Source organism: Rissa tridactyla, chromosome 5, assembly GCF_028500815.1.
Source record: "Rissa tridactyla isolate bRisTri1 chromosome 5, bRisTri1.patW.cur.20221130, whole genome shotgun sequence".
Taxonomy (NCBI): domain Eukaryota; kingdom Metazoa; phylum Chordata; class Aves; order Charadriiformes; family Laridae; genus Rissa; species Rissa tridactyla.
This window is the reverse complement of record NC_071470.1, coordinates 63,876,592-63,895,042: the sequence shown is the minus strand read 5'-3', so window position 1 is coordinate 63,895,042 and position 18,451 is coordinate 63,876,592. Positions and strand designations below refer to the sequence as shown.

The window sequence follows — 18,451 nt, the reverse complement described above, 5'->3', positions numbered from 1 at the left end:
GGTGGTAGCGAAGGAAGGTTCTGGTATCCTGAGTACCTTTTCAGGCCTTTGGCCTCTGCTCTGGCAGGCGTACATAAATGCTTCTGTTCTTCACCCAGCTGTGACCACTTCAGCTTGATGCCATCTATTCTCTTGTTTCAGACTTCTCCAGGCGATTGTTTCCTGTTGTTTTCTCCAGCTAGGTAGTATCTGCTCCTCAGCCTCTTGTCCTAGGTCCCTTTTTTTTGCAGCTCCTGGTCTCGCTTCTCTGAACCTCCTCTCCCCTCTCTAGTTTCCTTACTTAGCTAGATCCAGCTCCGCATCTGATCTGTCTGTTCTCTCAGCACGTTCCTGTTTGCTCTCCTCTGCTCTCAGCCAGCATCTTCACTGGTTCATAATCCCAGTTTCTGTGTTTCTGAATTGGCTTGCCTACCCTTTCTTTTCTGCTGCCCCCCTTCTATTTTCTCCTTCTTTCTTCTTTTGCAATTGGTTTTTGAGGGGAGTCCACAGCTTCCCCAGTTCCCTTTCCTAAACAATCTCACTTTCCTACACCCATGTTTCCTTTTTCCAGTGTAGCCTTCCATTCCAATTTACGTTTTCATTTAATAGCTCTTTGACTTTCCTGTTTTTCTTGATTGTATTACGAGAGTGGGTGAGGCTTTTTAAAAATATATAGATGTTCATGTAATGATATTAGATAGCTTGTTCCTTTCAGCTCCTGAAGTGGTAGATGTATAATAGAAATAGGCCCAACATAACCCACAGCATTGCAGGAGTCCAGCTAGGGTGAGAGCTGATCCCAGTCTACACTAGATTGTGCCTGGTGTCTGGAATCTGTGAGTAGTTTAGGTACTAGCAGCAAGAAAGTCTGTTGCAAATGTGTGTGAACTGTTGTTTTTCAAAGATTTATAATTTGACCAAGTTGACTCGTGAATAGAATCTTTCAGATTTGGTTAATGTTTCTAGTAGTAACACTAGAAGGCATGAGATCAGGCTTCACTGTGTATTGCTTGGCAAGATGTCAGGAAGAAAACTTGTTTTCACCTCATTTATGTGAACTACAATACAGTAAGCATAAATATTGCCTTCCTTAAACCATCATCTTGAATGACTATGGTGGGTAGTGTTAATTACTATTGAAAGTAGTATAGTAGATGTGTTTTAATTTTATACATATATACTGAAGTGGGTTGGGAAGGATTTCTGAAGAGAAGTGATGTCTTACATAAAGTAAAAAAATTTAAAAATAATATTGACCATGCTAACAAAACAGAAATGGCCTGTGATACTGAGCCTGTAAATGTCTTTAGATTGCAGACCAAGCGAGTATGAAAGCAGAGAAATCACAATAAAGAATACTTCTTGTCAATAGATGGGCAAATGACAAGAGACAAAATAAGTCATTGTTTTTGTAGCAACAGGAGAACTGGAAGCCACAAATAATCAACACAATGAAATTCTGTTACCTTTTTGTTTTCTCATTAGGTACATTGAAGAAAGTCCGTCTCTGAGACGCATGACTATGATGAGGGAAAAGGGAAGGCGACAGGCCATTAGAGGCCCGGCATTCATGTTCAATAACAGGGGCACCAGTCTTACGGCTGAAGAGGAGCGCTTTCTAGATGCAGCAGAGTATGGGAACATACCTGTGGTGCGCAAAATGTTGGAGGAGTCAAAAACACTGAATGTCAACTGTGTTGACTACATGGGCCAAAACGCCTTGCAGCTTGCTGTAGGGAATGAACATTTGGAAGTGACAGAACTTCTGTTAAAAAAAGAGAACTTGGCACGGATTGGAGATGCCCTGCTGCTCGCAATCAGCAAGGGCTACATTAGGATAGTGGAAGCAATTTTGAATCATCCTGGGTTTTCAGTAAATAAGCGACTGACTCTGAGCCCTTGTGAGCAGGAGCTCCAGGATGATGATTTTTATTCCTATGATGAAGACGGTACCCGCTTTTCTCCAGATATCACTCCCATAATTTTAGCTGCCCACTGCCAAAAATACGAAGTTGTGCACATGCTATTGATGAAAGGAGCAAGGATAGAAAGACCTCATGATTATTTCTGCAAATGTAATGACTGTACAGAGAAGCAAAAGCATGATTCTTTCAGTCATTCTAGGTCAAGAATAAATGCATACAAAGGACTGGCTAGTCCGGCGTATCTGTCTCTCTCCAGTGAAGATCCGGTACTCACTGCTTTAGAACTCAGCAATGAACTTGCCAAGTTGGCCAACATTGAAAAAGAATTCAAGGTAATGGTGTTTTGGTGTTTCTCTCTGTCTTTGTTTTACAGTTGCTGCTACTTCATGATGTCCTTAGATGCTTGAAATTTTTTCCTGTGTCTTTTCTTTTTCAATTGCAAATGCTTTCATGATATTTATTGTATCTCTTGTTCTTAATTTGGAGTTTTCAATACAAAAGCCTTTAAAAAAGACATTTTAATGAAATTAAATTGCTTTTGCACCTAATGTGTATGGAGAAAATTGGAAAAACAGACAGTATGTATTCTGATAACCTTGCAGCTGATGGAAGACCATTTTGGTTGCTGTAGCAGACTAAGATCTTTTTTAGTTACAAATGCTGAGTAGCACAAGCGCAGAAAGCAGAAACGTTATGCTTTTATTGAGCATACGGCAGCATTGACCTTATCCCCTCTTTTTTATTTGTACCAATTTTGAATGATGGCTAATTGTTAAGAATACAGAAAGTGGGGGGGGGTTGTCACACCTTTTAGAAATGTTAATTGTTCAAAATGAGCCATTAGACTGATTACAGATGTGGGTTGTGTTACCTGTTTTTTGAGCTGTATCTGGTTTAATATGTCAGTGCCCTGACTTTTCTTTATATTTCAGCTTCTCCATCAGACAATTAATGACTTAGTTACCTGTTGCCCAGTGCTTTTTTTTATTTTAAGTGATTTTGCAGTTCTGTTGAATGCCTTGAAAGTACAGTAACACCCACATCCTTGCCCTCCCCTTCCCCAACCCCACCAAAAAATCAAACCCCAGTAGACTGCGTGTAATAAGAAAAACTTGGCTTGGGGAATGACAGATTGTTCTCAGTGAGTAATGATATTAATAGCATTCTATCTAGTTTTAGCAAAAAATTTTATGGTGTTCTGCAGGATCAGTGTTGGGTACCACTTGTTTGTTTAATATTTTCGCAAATGATCTGAGAGGCAAACAATGCATTAACCTTTTCAAACAGCAGCAAACATTGCTAACACTGTGAAGTACTCAGAAGAAATATACATCAACCTGGAGAAATGTAGTCAGAAATTAATAAACTGAACTTTACCAGACAAGGAAGAAACAATTTTAGAATCCTGAGAAAGAATAGCTCCAGATATAGCCGACTGAGTAAAAATATAGTTTTAAAATTAGGTTTCAGTGCTGAGAAGGATTCATGTATTAATACCATGCACTAATAAAGTGTAAAACTCATCTTAAACCTTTCCTCTCCTTCCTTTGCTGAAGGATCCCCCTCATATCATGCTGCGTATTGTGTAATTTGGCAAATGGATTGAGTGCTTCCTCAATGTATTTATTCAGGACTATAAGAAAAATGTCAGATTTTCTTTTTCCTCTGCTGAAAAAGTACTGAACTGGGAAAGCTCTTCATGAACATAAAATTGAAGAAATAGAGAATTTTGTCATAGGCATAGACCCTGTTGGCTTGCGTGCTTCACACAGTGAATTGCAGGTATGTGCCTCATTTGGAGCCGTTATAGAAGGTTAAATCTCTGATGTGTATAAGTCAGTCCTGTTTATCATTTATTCCTTCTCAACTAGGCCAACCTGAGAGCCACAAGGTCACCAGAATTGTGTGCCCAAGATGGAGATTTATGGGTTTTTTGAACAACGCTTTGGTGGCTGTGCATACAAACCTTCCACCCCCACCCCTTTTTTCTCCTGCAGTTTCTTAGAACTTTTCTTCTGTGTTGGCACCTTTAGAAACTCTACCATCTGTCTTTTTCTTTGTGATGCTGCATACAAATTTTGTTATTATACCTGCGTCCAGAAACACCAGTGGGCTTAGGGACTCAATTTAAGTGTTACGCAACTCCCTAGAATCTCAAAATACAATCTCTGCCACCAAAAGCTAAATTAAGGCAAGCTGTATCATGTTTTTGTAAGGGGAGGATGTAGGTGATTAGAGTTGAATAAAAAACTTTCAGTAAAAATAAAAATTCATGGGCAGTTCCTGTATCACAGGTACTAATACTGTGAATACGAATTTAATCAGAAAAGGAATAGCTTGAAATTTTGGAGGTGAAAAAGCGATGTTTTTTTGTTGGACTTTTAATTTCAAACCCAGAACTTTAAAAAAAAAAAAACACTTCCATTTTAAAAATATTAAATTGTCCCAAAATAAAATATTCTGGCTTTCAATTTCTTCTTTTTTTTTCTCTTTTTCTCCACTGTTTGGCCTCTATTTGTTGGTATTTTGGGATGCCTAAGAATACAAGAAATCCACTATTTTTACAGATTTCACTATTTTTGGATAGCACTTATGCAGCTGCTAACCTTTCCAGGTGTATGAAGTAATTCAGTTTTGGCACCTACAGTAGAAATTATTTCTGGGTCCTTGCTAGTATGGAAATTCCAGGTTCTCATAGAAATCAAGTCATTCCAGTGAAATAATTGTTCTCCTTATTGACCTCATATCTCTTTTCCTTCTGATTCTTATGTATTTCAGGGCGTTCCTTCTGTTTCTACCAAGGCTGGTAGGAGAATTTCTTGTTTTCCTCTGGCATCAATGATTGGCCGCCCTTCCTGGGAAGAAGGGGTAGTGGAAAAGGGAGGGAGAGAGGAGGAAAAAGAAGCAACAAGGATTTTTTTTTTTAGCATCACCATAAACCAAATTCAGGAAGTGCTGAAATGTCACGGCTGATGGCATGACTGTGTATTCCACTGGGGCTGTGGGCAGGTATGATGGGGCTGCTCATGGCATGGATGTACTATGAGATGCCACATTGAGAACTGTAGAGGTAGATCAAGGAGAAAGCAAGCAACGCTTCTGTGTCTTACAGAAGGCCATCGTGGAGCTTGCCACATTTGATGCAAATCCAATTTGTAACCGTTCAGTGCTTTCTTTTCTACAGATATGTCATCTGAATGTATCTTGCTAGTAACTGTGTGCTTTGTCATGTCCCAGAGGAGAAGGTTTCTAGTCCGACTTTCACATTCCCTATGAGGCAGAATGACTGATGGACTTCTGGTGCACTCTCCTTTAGGATCATTGCTGGAAATGCTTAACTATTCCAATCAAATTCAATCTATAGCACAATGCTGAGCAGAATTGTTTCAGGGTAAAGAAAAGTGGACAAATGGACAAGTGTGTTTAAAGAGACTTTTGATGATATTAATTATTTATTCTTAGTATATACGGTATATTAAGGCCCGTAGCACTTCCTGCGCATGCTTGCAGCAATGTATTTCCTGTGTTCGGAGCGCTTGTACAGAAAATACTTTTCTAGGTGGTTTTCCCACAGAGAATACGTATAGGGTGAACTTGTTTAAAAGTGCCTGAGAGCAAAGCTCCCTAGTAAATGCTTGCTAAATTGAACCTTACATCTTTTGCATATGCAAAGTCCTGTCTGCCTCTATCACTTATGATGTACGCTAACAAATTCTGATGTTCATGCGCAAGCCTGAGTTTGTACAAGTGTATTAGAAATGTGGGAAGGTGGCTTAGGACACTAATTCATGACAGTCAGTTCGCCATGAATATTAAAGAAACCTTATTTATTACACTGATTTTAATTTTTTTTTTTACTTTCCCTTCAGAAGTAAGGAGGAATGGTTCAAAGAAACCAGTGAACCCTCATTTTTCCTGGAACGTACAAGACACGTACACAAAAATAAGTACTGAAAATGAGTAAAAATAGATGGGGAAGCTGGAGCCCTAAAGACCATTTCACTCTACTTCTTTCATCCCCAAGCTTCCTTACTTCCTACTCCTTTATGAAATCCTTTTTCCAAGCTCCTGGTGCTCCTTTTGCTTTATTCATCTATTTTATTGTAGTTTCTTCTTGAAACTTTCTCTTTTTTGTTCTTTGCATACACCTGTTTTCTTCCCCTATTTTTTTCTATTCACTTCCCTCTTTAGATTTCCTTTTTTCTTGTCTCCCTTTTAAGTGTTTGCCTAATTGTCTTTACGGGGTTTTTTTTCTGTGGTTTTTTTTTGGTGTTTTTTTTTTTTTACTCTCTGTCTTCCTCCCTTTAGGTTCTTTATTGCATTTTCTAATCCTGATAAAGCATGGCTGGCTTGCCTGAACATGTTGGTGACTCCTATTTAGGTCTGGAAACCAGCTAAGGGAACAGCAGAGACTATCAGTGACTGGCTGTCAAAGCAGTAAAACGTCATTTTAGTGGCCAGTATAGCAGCATATCATCCCTGTGGCCAGCACAGGAACTACAGTATTTCTCTTACCTTCCTTGGTGATCCTAGTCCCCATTCCAGAGGTTGACAACAGGATTTCAGATGGTGGCAGTAATTTCAGTTTGTTTTATCTGAGTCAAGATTGCTAACAAATTGTAAAAAAAAAAAAAACCTTCACTCTTACATACCTACTGCTATCACACCAAGTTTCAGTGTATTAAAGCAGCTGATTAGATTCTTTCCTGTCAGGTTTTTAGGGGTGTTTTATATGGAGTAGAGATAACTAGAAAGAAAGCAGCATTGTTGATGAAGTTCTGTGTCTAAGATGCAAAACCAGAATTCTGCTTCACTCTGGACTTCTTCACCGATTTTGATTTTTCTACGGGATTTTATAACAAATGGGCCGGCTCAGAAAGTGTTTTCAAAGTGTATCAAATCTTCTGGTTCAGTTCCTTTCTTCTGTTGGAAAGGACAAAACCTGTTAAGTTAGAAAAAGTTATGGAGTGGTGTTTTACTAGCATCTGTCTTCATGGGTGGTTGGAGATCTCTGAGGTGTACTGCTTTGTACCTGATAGACTGGCTAGGGAAGCTCAGTCTGGAACTGTTTTTTGTCTTAATGTAAAAAAGTGTTCATTACCATAGTTGGAAAATCATATTTTCCAATCCCTGTAGCACCACAAAATACTTTGGAATACAAATATCCCCAATTTTTATGTTTTCTTGTTCTTCTGTTTTTAGCAGACCCTGGCCATTGCGGCTACTGTGGGTTACTAAAGTTAATGGATATTAATCCTCCCCCCGAGAACTTTAAAACTTACTGCACAGTGATGGGAGAATTTTTAGCAATCAGAACAGCTGATGGAACTTTCCTTTGGAGTCACCATAGAAAAAAAAAACAGGGCAAGGTAGTTAAAAAGCCACATAATAGTCTCAGTATACTAGCTAAGTACAGAAATACTGTCCTGTGTAAGCAAGCTCAATTCTCCCAGTGGAAATTGCACTAGCTGATAATCATGTCAGAATATGTCCCATCATAGCAAGGATCAAAAAGATCGTAGTACTACTTTATATAGGATAAATCCCTGTTCCCAGTTTTGTTAAAAGATCATACTGAAACCAACGGAAGATGTGGACGTGCATCTAAAAGTGGAATCTGTCAGTGTTCCAAGTAAATTTACATAGTGTTATCTCAGCTGAACTAACAAAGAGTGTTCAAGCTTGATCTACGTTTAAGTCCAACTTTTAAAAGGACAGGGCCTAGATCCATAATCATTAGTGCAATTATGTGCTTGATTTGCATATACAGTTCCTGTAGTTATATATGCAAACTGTCTATGTATGTGATCTCAAAACAGCCATTTAATACTCAACATAAATCTATGATAGCATATAATATGTGTGAACTAGTTATGCAGTTGTGCATAGACACAATCCATGGTGCTTACAGGAATGCGGCTCTCAGTAGAAAACAGATACATGCATTTTGTTTGACTGTGTGTAACTGCTCAGTATAAATTTTCTTTGGAATAGTTAAAAATCTTATGGGTGAAATCAGCTGAAGATTTTTGTTCATATGCTGCATTCTTTGAATAAGTTATGTTCTTTGTCAAAATTCCAGATGAACTTATAAGGTAGTCTTTAATGTTATGAGTGAGAACAGAATATGCAGAGTTGGACAGGCTGAGATCCAACCATGGATGTGTGCCAGAGTCCCCTGAAACTGCTCGTGAGACACAGTTCTGCAATTCCAGTCATCATCAGTTGTCCATTATATACCAGTGTTGGCTACGGTATCTGTGAAATGCAGAATACAGGTTGATGTTTTTGATCTTACAAAGATGTATGTGTAACTATAAATTTTTTTGAGTGCGCTATCATTTAAAATGATTTAGCTAGTAAAACCAACTGAATTATGTTGTGAATTAATTGAAGAAGCAATTCATTGCTCAAGGAAACAGCGTCCCTTCATTATGACAAAAAATAGTCCAAGAACCCCACCATATAAGCAGGTCTATCGGTGCCTTACTCTGTTTGGTGTTCCCCTGAAGATTAGCTTCACGTTAAAGAATTGGCAACTTCCACAGCATGTAGCATGGCTTGTCAAATATGGATACTCCACACAGGGAGTTCTGGTAGCCTTGTTTAGGATGTGGAAGAGATGTGTGATCTGGTGGCTTCATTTGTATCTTCTCAGAAGTAAGCAGAGGCATATGTAGGTAATTGAGACTGCAGATGCTGGTTTTTGCTATTCATACAACACCCTAGAGCTAGAAGATTGATTGAGAATTGGTTCCCACGGTTACAGTGTGGTTAGTATTTGTCTGTTTAATTCTGTAAAGCAATCCAATAGACTGAGATAAATTTGATTTGCTAATACATAAGTAGAGACCTGGAGAGGGAAATCTAACGAGTTTTCCTAGCATAAGATTCAAAGTCTGAGTCAGATATTAACAATGCACATACTGGTTTTCAGCTCTTGTAACAGCATTTGTAAGTAATGTAGCCTGTATTTAATCCTTAAATTTGACAGAATAAGATTTAATCCATCGTATCTTTAATCATTATGCTGTATCTGATGATTATTGTGGGTTTTGCTCAGCCATCTCAATAAATGCCTTTAGCCATAGTGAAATATGTAGCAACTCTTGCTTGAAATTGGAAATTTAAGGGAGGGTGATTAAGTTCTCACATAATAATTCTGTTCTGAAAACAATATAAACAGTGTTAAGAATATAGGACTCTAATAAACTGAACGTGCGTATTGGTTTTGGCTTTTAGTCTCTACTTTGTCTTCACTGAAGAAAATTTCCATCTTCTCTTTACGTTTTCTTACCTCTTTGTAGGATCTGATGTCTAATCACTTTCACATCTTTTACTTAAAAGCCTTCTCTGCATTTGGACCTCCATGCTTATAAGTACATTCCACTCCCTTGACTAGCTTTCTGATAAGACTTTGCCTTTTTAAAAGTCCTAAATCGTAGTCATACATATGCTTACTAATCCTTTCACTGAGTTTAATCATGTGTGCCCGTATTATTTTTATAATTGGCTCTTCTGTACTGTTCTCTTTGGTTACCAAAAACAAATCTAAAATAACCTAAATCCTGTTGTTTCACTGACAACTTTAATTAGTCATCTATGACCAACAGAAATAACTGGGTCCTGTTCAGGTCTGTGATTAGAACTGGTTATTTCCAAGTCTGTATCTGGGATGTTAGTCTTCCATAATAACACAATTCCTAGTAGTATTTGTTTGTCTCCAGTAATGTTTCATTTTGATTCATATCTGAATCTGACCTATGGGATTGATAGCTGATTCTTGCCATTATCCTATGCAGCCTCTTTTTGCATCTCTTCCCAAAATAATTTGAAGCTACTGAGAGCACAATGGTTTCTCTATCCCATTTTATAGATGCTAAGTTGAAAACTAGCAAAACTAGTAGTACAAGGAGGTAAAAGTTACTTAGGCAAGGGGGGAAAAAGCGAGGGACTTGGGCGGGGGGAAAAATGAGCTAAAATGAGAAGATTATGGGGGCAGAAGCAGTAAGGAACCATTTTTGAGAAGGCAGAAACCACAAAGGAAAAATCTGTACCCCCCCAAAAGTGATTTAAAAAAAGGCAGTGTCTGAAAATGAACAGTGAACACACAAAAATGGAGAGACAGAGGACTCAGAGTAGTTTTTTGGTGGCCTAGTGGGGGAAAAAAAATGAAGAAAAGCTGTGGAGTAATTGAAAAAGAAGGCTAAGCTATTTTCAGTTGGGCACTGAAACAATTCATACAACAAGGTAAAATTGGCAGGTTCAGTCAAGTTTCCTCCTCCAACTATAGCCTCATGTGAGGAAATCAGAGGCTGCATCTTGGCTAAAGAAGCCCTAGAAATCTGCTCGAGAAGACGTGGATGCATAAATGAAGACCAAGGTTTCTATTGAAGTAGATACCAGTTAAGAGCTTATAGGCAACGTCACAGAGGTAGTGGAAGACATATACAAGCATAAACAAAAGTGCAAGTGAAGATTTATGTGTGCATGTTTTACAGAGTTATCTTAAATTTTGAAATGTAGCCACAAATGTTTTGTCAGAAGAGAGGAGATTAGATAGATGGAAATATATTTGTAGGCTGGGAGGCAACTCTGTAAGAATTATTTTATTAATTGTCTGCAAAGTTTTTGCCAGGGTGAGGTTAGTATTTCAAGAGTTCTGGTCCTGGTTTGTTTGCACAATTCTTACTTATCTGTTCAACTTCCCCTTGCTGCCCATCTGCTGCTATGTAATATTCCCATGCTCTGTTGAATAGCTCTCCTCACTTTCTGTGTCAGAGGAAAAATGATTCCGCTATACAAGAGCTCTGTAATGTCTGATACTCTCCTAACTTGACGTACTGTGTAACAGTCACACACACTATTAATTTTTAGCAGCTTGTCCAGGTTCTTTTCCCTTGCCATTGACTCTTAAGTGTGTTCGTCATGGGCTGTTTTCTCTCACCCTTCTGTTTCAGAATGATTATCGGAAGCTGTCTATGCAGTGCAAAGATTTTGTGGTTGGTGTTCTTGATCTCTGCCGAGACTCGGAAGAAGTGGAGGCCATTCTGAATGGGGATTTGAATTCTGAGCCGGTTGAAGCGCAGAGACACAGAGCATCGCTGAGCCGTGTGAAGCTGGCCATTAAGTATGAAGTCAAAAAGGTAACTCCTCATAGCCAATGCTTTCAGACATTGTAATAGGAACACAGTGTCATCTCATTATTCCACAGGTGTTATGAAGCAGTGGTCAGATGCATTACTGAGATACAGTGTGTATAATCAAGATTCTCACAAGGCAGAAGCTGGCAGAAGGGGACTACAGTGAAGGAGTTCAGTTTAATCTACTTTCCACAGCTGAGAATTGGCAGGAGATTTTAATTACATAAATCAGCTGGGCTAGAAAGGTTATACACAGTTGGTCAGATCCTTCTCCTGATTAATCCAAAAGACAACATTTCAGTGCTCGGCTTTCACTCAGTGAAAGTAAGGATGTGTCTTCCTGCCAGTCTGTGTGATAATATCTAATCCGAAGAGAAGGCTGTATTGGCAAAAGCGTTGGTTTCAACTAATGAAAAGATCTGGTCAGTTCATAGTTCTTTTTATTACCTTTGCTTTCTACCTTAAGTAACTTAATTGGGCAAGTAAATTTTGGAAAGTAAGTCTTGCAGCTTTCTACTAGTGTTTCTATCAACATATAGGTCTTTTTTTTTTTTTTTTTGAAGAAAAAAAAGAAAAGTCTTCCTTTTCCCACTTTGGAAAGGGAAGAGAAAACAAAACATCTAAGTTGTCATTAAGTATATTATTTTTTTATTTATTTCAAAATATGACAGTAAATCAAAGAGCTCATCTGCAACTGTGTGGGTTGTAGTGAGAAATTCTACATGATTACCATGTGTGTTCCTTTAAAAAATACTTTAAAATTCAGTCTGAAAATGTATGAAATATATTTGTGGCTATTTAATAAGTTCATTTCCGTTCTTCATCTTTGCACCTGTATTTATCAGTGTTCTGTAAAGTGCAGTATGTTTTCAGTTGATGCCTCTCAAAGTAGTTTTTAATGAACAATTTTGTGAATGAATGTTATGTGTTAAAAAATGGAGCTGTGTATCACACATTTGACATAATGGATATCAGTTTATTGCAACAGTTTTCAATATGTAGCTGTGATGTTCTCTTCCAGATCCCACTACCCTAGCACAGCAAATAGGTCTGCGTCCTACTGTGAGAGAACTCAAGAAATACAGCAATGCCTATGTATTATTTACAGCTACCTATTTACATGTTTAGCATCACTTCCATTCTTAACAGCCATTATAGTCTCATCATCTCTACAAGAAGTCTTTGTGTCTTTCAGCATAAATAACACTGTATTCTGTGGCCACCTGTTGAGCCAATCTGCCATATAAAATGAATTGTAAGCAGCCTGCCAGGACAACTGGGAGATGTTGGTGTTTATTATGTCCCCAAAAGATGGTTAACAAAAACTGCAAATGCAGATCCAAAACAGCAAATCATTGTTTCCAATAAAGAATTGATCTATAGTACATAAATGCAAATTAATTACCAAAATTCAAGGCAAAGATATACAAGTATTAAATTAATTGAAAGGTATGGAACAGGGAAAGAATCAAAGTGTGTAAGCATGTTGCCATATCTAAATAACACATGAATTCTTTATGCTGTTGCATTTTAATGTGTACCAAACCTTTGCTGAGATTCTTGTCTTAGCTTTCTTGCTGAAGACTGTGGTTTTCTTCCAAGAGGATGTTGTCACTGATGAAATTCATTGCTGAGCAAAGGGCCACACAGGTCTGTTAAGAATAACAAAAATCTGCATAATCTGCATAGTGGGGAGGAAAAAAAAAAAAAAGACAATTCCACGTAGCAAACTTTGTTCTCTTCGCTTGCAAGAAATTAATTAGTTGCAGATAAACTCAAGGTTTTGGCTCCAATTCATGACAAATACACTTCAGAACCTACAAGACTAATGAACTTGGTGGAAGGAAATAAATAGATGGTGCAGAGTTGTTATCATATTCATACATGTGCTGTTCCATGTAAATGGCTGTTCCAGAGGGCATGACAAGGGTTGAGCCAGGAAATGTCTCTGCCACAATGATGGTTTGATGCTGGGACTGGCTCCGTTACAACTGTGGCAGATTATAGAGATATTCTGACTGTAGAACAGATTCAGACATCCACATGAAATGCTTTCAACCCTATAGCTGTAGGAAGCAGATAAGGATGTGGCTTATGTTTCTTCACATTCAGTATTTCTAGCTGGGCTTCTGGGTCAGCTACATTAAGGTCAGTTCACTGTTGCAAATAGCACAGCCAAACAGAACTGCAGGTCCATGAAATGGTTAATAAGCCGTATGGCCTTTTCAGAGGAAGGAGAGACAGGAAAAAGCATATGACAAGTGAGCAAATGTGCTCAGAAGTTCACTGCTAGGGAAATGGAGTTTTTAATTCTATTAGTAATGAAACTCTTGCACTCAGTACCCTGGGCACTGCATTAAAGACTAGCCCATTTTGTAAACGCAGTATGATTTTTGAGGCTAAGGTTCAGACTGAAACTGCAGCCCCAATGGTGACGGATTAAGGGAATTAAAAAACCAAGAAAAACTAGTTAGAACAAGTAGTCTTGCTCCATATGCTGAATTGCTGCTGCAGTCATGCTTTTAGTATTGTACCTTAACTCTGTCTTCAGATTGCCAATAAAATTTCAGAGAAGTTGCTGACACCAGGCCAAGTTCTCCAGTTCTTGCTGAGATAAAAATCAGAGTGGAATTTCCAAGTGAAATCAATAAGAGTTTGACTAAAATCACAGGATTTAATTTTCAAACAGTGATGTTTCAAATAAGAAAGAAGTTTTAAAAATTCTCTTTATGTTGTGTGTTTGTGTATCAGAGCATGCCAGGATCTGTTCCTGCTAGGTCTAAACTCACTCATTAGGATGTTGGGAAAAAATAACATTATAATCACTCTTAGTCATACAGAAAAATATTTACATACTGATGGCTTGGTGTATGGTCATGAAACTGAATGCATCTGGAGTGTTACAGTCAATTATGCCCAGAAAAGCAGCTAAATTAAAATTGGGATTATTTTTTTTTTTAGTGACCTGCTACTGTCCTCATGCGTCTTTGCCCACTGGGGTTTGAACTGGATCCTAAAATATTATATAAATGTGATAATATGATCAACATGTAATGAAAAGTAAGAAACTGCATGGAAAGTAGGATGAGAGAAGAGAAATGCAGAAGGAACAAGCTTGTAGGGTGATGTGATTGGTAGGTGAAATATGATTTGAATCTACTGTCCATCTACTGATGGAGCTGGGGGGGAGACAAATGGGGTAGGGGGGAAACAGAAGAGGTTGCAGTTGCTGGAAGTAAAACCTATAAAATCATAAATTCAAGTATTTCAGCAGAGCTGGAGAGAAGGATGAATTTCAGAGCTTTTATAGATGGGAGAAGTGACACGAGTTGCTCTGAGGGCTTGGAAGTGGTACAGATAGTGCAGTTGCCAAAGTTACATAAGTTGCGAAGATCTTGAGAGCCCTTAGACTTACTGCCAGAGAAGAACTTGCTGTAACCATTGGCATCTTATTCACTAACTCCTCCCTTTTCTGGGGAAAGTTATAGCACAGGCAGATCTCCGCTTAGCATCAGATCAAAATGTTGATAGGCCAGGAGGAATAAACCAGCGCAGAGCTCTGGATGAGATGCAGGAGGCCCTGTGGGCTGGTTCATTGCCCTAGGCAAGCTCCTTTGCTGTTTCTTCCCATTCCCTCTGGTAATTGGAGGAATGATGTGGGTGTTTCTTTCCTCTCCTCTTTCCTACAGTTTTAAGCCTGCTTTTTAAAAATGCCTTTGTAATTTGAAATAATTTTTTATTTTCCTGTCTTTGGCCACAGTTAATCTGCTATGGGATTTATCCCTTGATATCCTGAGTTGAGAATGAAATTTATCTTAGCAAAAGAAGAGACCGGGGCCATATGTCAGAACACAAAAACACACAAAAAACAGTCTCTTTTTTTTCAAATGGACCAGGCTGGCAGTTCTTATGGTGCATAAGCTTCAAAGGTGACAGCCTAATATAAAGAAGATAAACATAGTTCAGGTTGACATTAATTTTTTAAAGACTTTCAAAATCTTTTTATGTATTTCTGTTGTCCATTCCACTATAGGTACAAATTGTGTTAATATGTGTTCATAACGAACCATCCACCAAAATAATTTGGGAGTTTCATTTTGGAGCAAAGTAGATTAAAATATGAAGATTGCTTCCCTTTTTAATGTTCATGCAACATCTTCAGATTCCTTCTTTTGAGACTTAAGGTTCCCTGTTTTCATTGCCAATTATTTAATTTGATTTTTTTTAAAGAAGTCTGCCCTATTGTACTACTGTATGCACTTTTTAATGAGATTTGGAATGTAAATGGAGTTTTGCAGGCAAGACCTGGCAAACAACAGTGTATATAGTACATTATGATCTCAACTGAGTACAAAGGATAATAAAATGGATATCCAAGGATTACAGTAATTTTTTTTTAAGTACAAGCAACTCTGATCAAATCTCACTCTTAATCCAACATGGATTATCAGAGTTATCAGAATTATTTTCAAATCCTTTTTGTCCAACTACCTAGCATCTTTACTCTGATTTAATAGTTATTGTTGACCAATGCGACAAATAAATTACCAGATTTCTTGAAAGTGCTGTGATAACTCGGCTGTTTACCCTCGTGCTTAACTGATGTCGCACATGCTTTTGTGATGTGGCAGTATCACAGGACATGGTATAATAGTGATAGGGATAAAGATGAGTACAATAACACTTCAGAAATGGACTTAACCAGAAATGTAAATATAATGGCAAAGAATGTAGGGAGCTGTAGAATACTCCTTCCCTCGCATCCCTTATGTTTCTTCAGTAGCAGCACCCAACATGGACTACACACTCCTCCTGGTTACACAACATGATCCTGATGGAGTGGCTGCACCATCTCCTCTGTCCCCAATGCTTCATCCTAAAGAAGTACAACAGTGCTTTAAAAACAGAGCAATACATGCTCACCCTTCAGCAAACTCAACCAAGAGTTGATTTTTAGTAAAGTAAAACTTAAAGTATATCTAAACCAATGCAGTTGTTGGCAGCATCTTGTTTTATCATTCCATAATTAATTTGGGAATCATTCCCTTTCCCTGTGAATGTACTGAAATTTTACTGAAACCAGGAAAGTAACATTTGCTTGTATTTGCTGCATAGGAGAAAGATGGAAGTTGACTGGTTTTTGGGTTTTTTTAGTGGGTACTATATCCTTAATATGTGCCAGTTTAGTATCTTAATGTTTCAATCTCTGCTCTGTTTCAATTTTGGGATGCTTAGGGAAGAATTTGTGGAAGCAAAAGACCAATGAAACTTAGAAAAAAGTCTCGGGAGAGCAAGTCTGTGTTGTGATAGTGGTCTGAGGAGAAATTGAATGTTAATCCTAAGACTGTTTTTCTGATTGTCTTTTCATAACTAGATCCTGATAAATTCACTTGATGCCCTATTTCTTTGTCTTGATGTCTTTCTGGCTTCCTTCCCCTTGTTTTAAAGCACTTGGTTACAAAAGTCCTTGATGATGTCTTGACTCTAATTAGTTATGGTCAGTTGAAATTTTACCATTGACTTCACTGGGCATCAAGTTAGGTCAAAAAAAGGTAAGTGTATTCAAAAATCATCTTTCAGGTGTCCATGTCTGAGAACAAGAAAAGTAAATATCAAAATTTGAATGTAGGGTTGAACATTCCAAAAATGGCCCGACGCTCAATGTATTGAAATTCGATGGTAGCTGTGTATGCTTAGACTACTCACAATCATGACATTATTGCTTAAATGCCTGAATATTATCTTACAAAATTAAGTACTCAAGTTTGAAAATGCCAACTTTTGGTCATTTATCAGAGACTATATTTATTCAGATATTTGTACGCATCTACTCTTGCAGTTTCTTCTATTATGTTTGATACCTTTAAGCCCTTGTGCTATAGAAATAAATAAGCAAATACTTAATATCGATAAATAATAATGTAAACTAATCAGCAAAGATAAAAGGAACACCTTATAAAATAATTAATTAAAAATAAAATTCTCTTGCTCAGAAATCACTGAAATTTTTATATTTTTAGTCAAAGCATACCCCTCAGATCTTATTTGAGCCTTCTGCAGTGTGTTGTTAAGCTGTTAACAACTCATTAAAACACAAATAGCATAAGACTCTATAGTGATAACAATCTTACATTCAGGTCCTTTAGAATCTTAAAATGGTGAAAAAGGAAAAGTTATTTTTGAAAACTGTCAAATTTGAAGATTTAATATTTTTCAGCTGAGATGGTATCAAAGGCATGAACTTAGAGAAAATACAAAACTGCATAGCAAAATACAGTCTATTACAGAGTCCTTAGAGCATCATCAAAATCATAAGCTCATGTTTTCATCTGCTTCACAAAATGGAATTTCCTTGTATTACTGAATGCTAAATTTTATTTTTCATAAAACATAAAAATGTAGTAAGTGGCTTCTGATTATTTTTCAAATCCCAAGTTACATCTAAGTAGAGGTGATAGCTCTATTGATAGCACCATCGATGGTAGTAAGAGAGAAGAAACCCCTTTAATATTCATCTCTGTGCGTTCTGGTGAGGTTTAAAATTCTGTGCTGTACTCGTTTCATTTATTTGTTGCCTCAGTAAGTTTTAGACTGAAGACATATAGATGGTTAAGGAGGTATTTGGAATCTTTGTCAAAGAACCAAATCAAATGGCAATGATGTTTGAGGAGGTCTGTGAAGAGCATGTGCAGGAATGGGAGAGGCTAGCGGTGGATTATGATCAGACCAGAATTTTCAGTTTCTGCAGGAATTCTGCATGTACCTTCAATCAGTGTGATTTGCTGAGAAACTGTTGGAAGTTAGGACTGAGGTTCAACTCTGACTGGGTCCAGTTGGGCATGTGAAGCTGTTCGAATAATGCATAAAAGGTTTCTGTCAGTGATGGCTGTCCACACGTGCAACCTCATCCCCAAAGTGCTGCTTTAAGTCGTCTCAGCAGTTTCTTCTTTATTTATTAACCATTATTTTAAAGGAAAGAAGAAAAAACATGGTTCTTAAGGTCTAAATTAACACAGATATTTAAGGTGATTGTGATCATGTATGTAGCAGTTATATAACTCTTTATATAATATTTCTTTTTCTTTCTTTCTTTTTCTTTAGTTTGTGGCCCATCCAAACTGTCAGCAACAGCTACTGACTATCTGGTATGAAAATCTCTCAGGATTACGGGAGCAGACCATAGCTATCAAGTGTCTGGTTGTGCTGGTTGTGGCATTGGGCCTTCCATTTCTAGCCATTGGTTATTGGATTGCACCATGTAGCAGGGTACTGAATTTTATAAATTACGTATCTTGTACTATTCTGGGAGCTGTTTTTCTATTTCTGGCATTCAAAACGCAATATCGTACCTCTAATTCTGCTGCTTCCAAATTTTAACTAATTAATGATAATTTTAGTAATTTC

At 37.6% G+C, this 18,451-nt stretch overlaps 1 protein-coding gene across 3 annotated transcripts in view; it reads left to right on the top strand.

The window, feature by feature from the left end:
* TRPC3 (transient receptor potential cation channel subfamily C member 3) overlaps positions 1-18,451 on the top strand; it is a 39,893-nt gene that overhangs the window by 8,623 nt on the left and 12,819 nt on the right. For all 3 annotated transcript variants that reach the window (XM_054202846.1, XM_054202845.1, XM_054202847.1), the window contains 3 exons: positions 1,465-2,236; positions 10,865-11,050; positions 18,149-18,313. In XM_054202846.1, the coding sequence (XP_054058821.1) occupies positions 1,465-2,236; positions 10,865-11,050; positions 18,149-18,313 (1,123 nt within the window). The remainder of the gene's footprint in view (positions 1-1,464; positions 2,237-10,864; positions 11,051-18,148; positions 18,314-18,451) is intronic.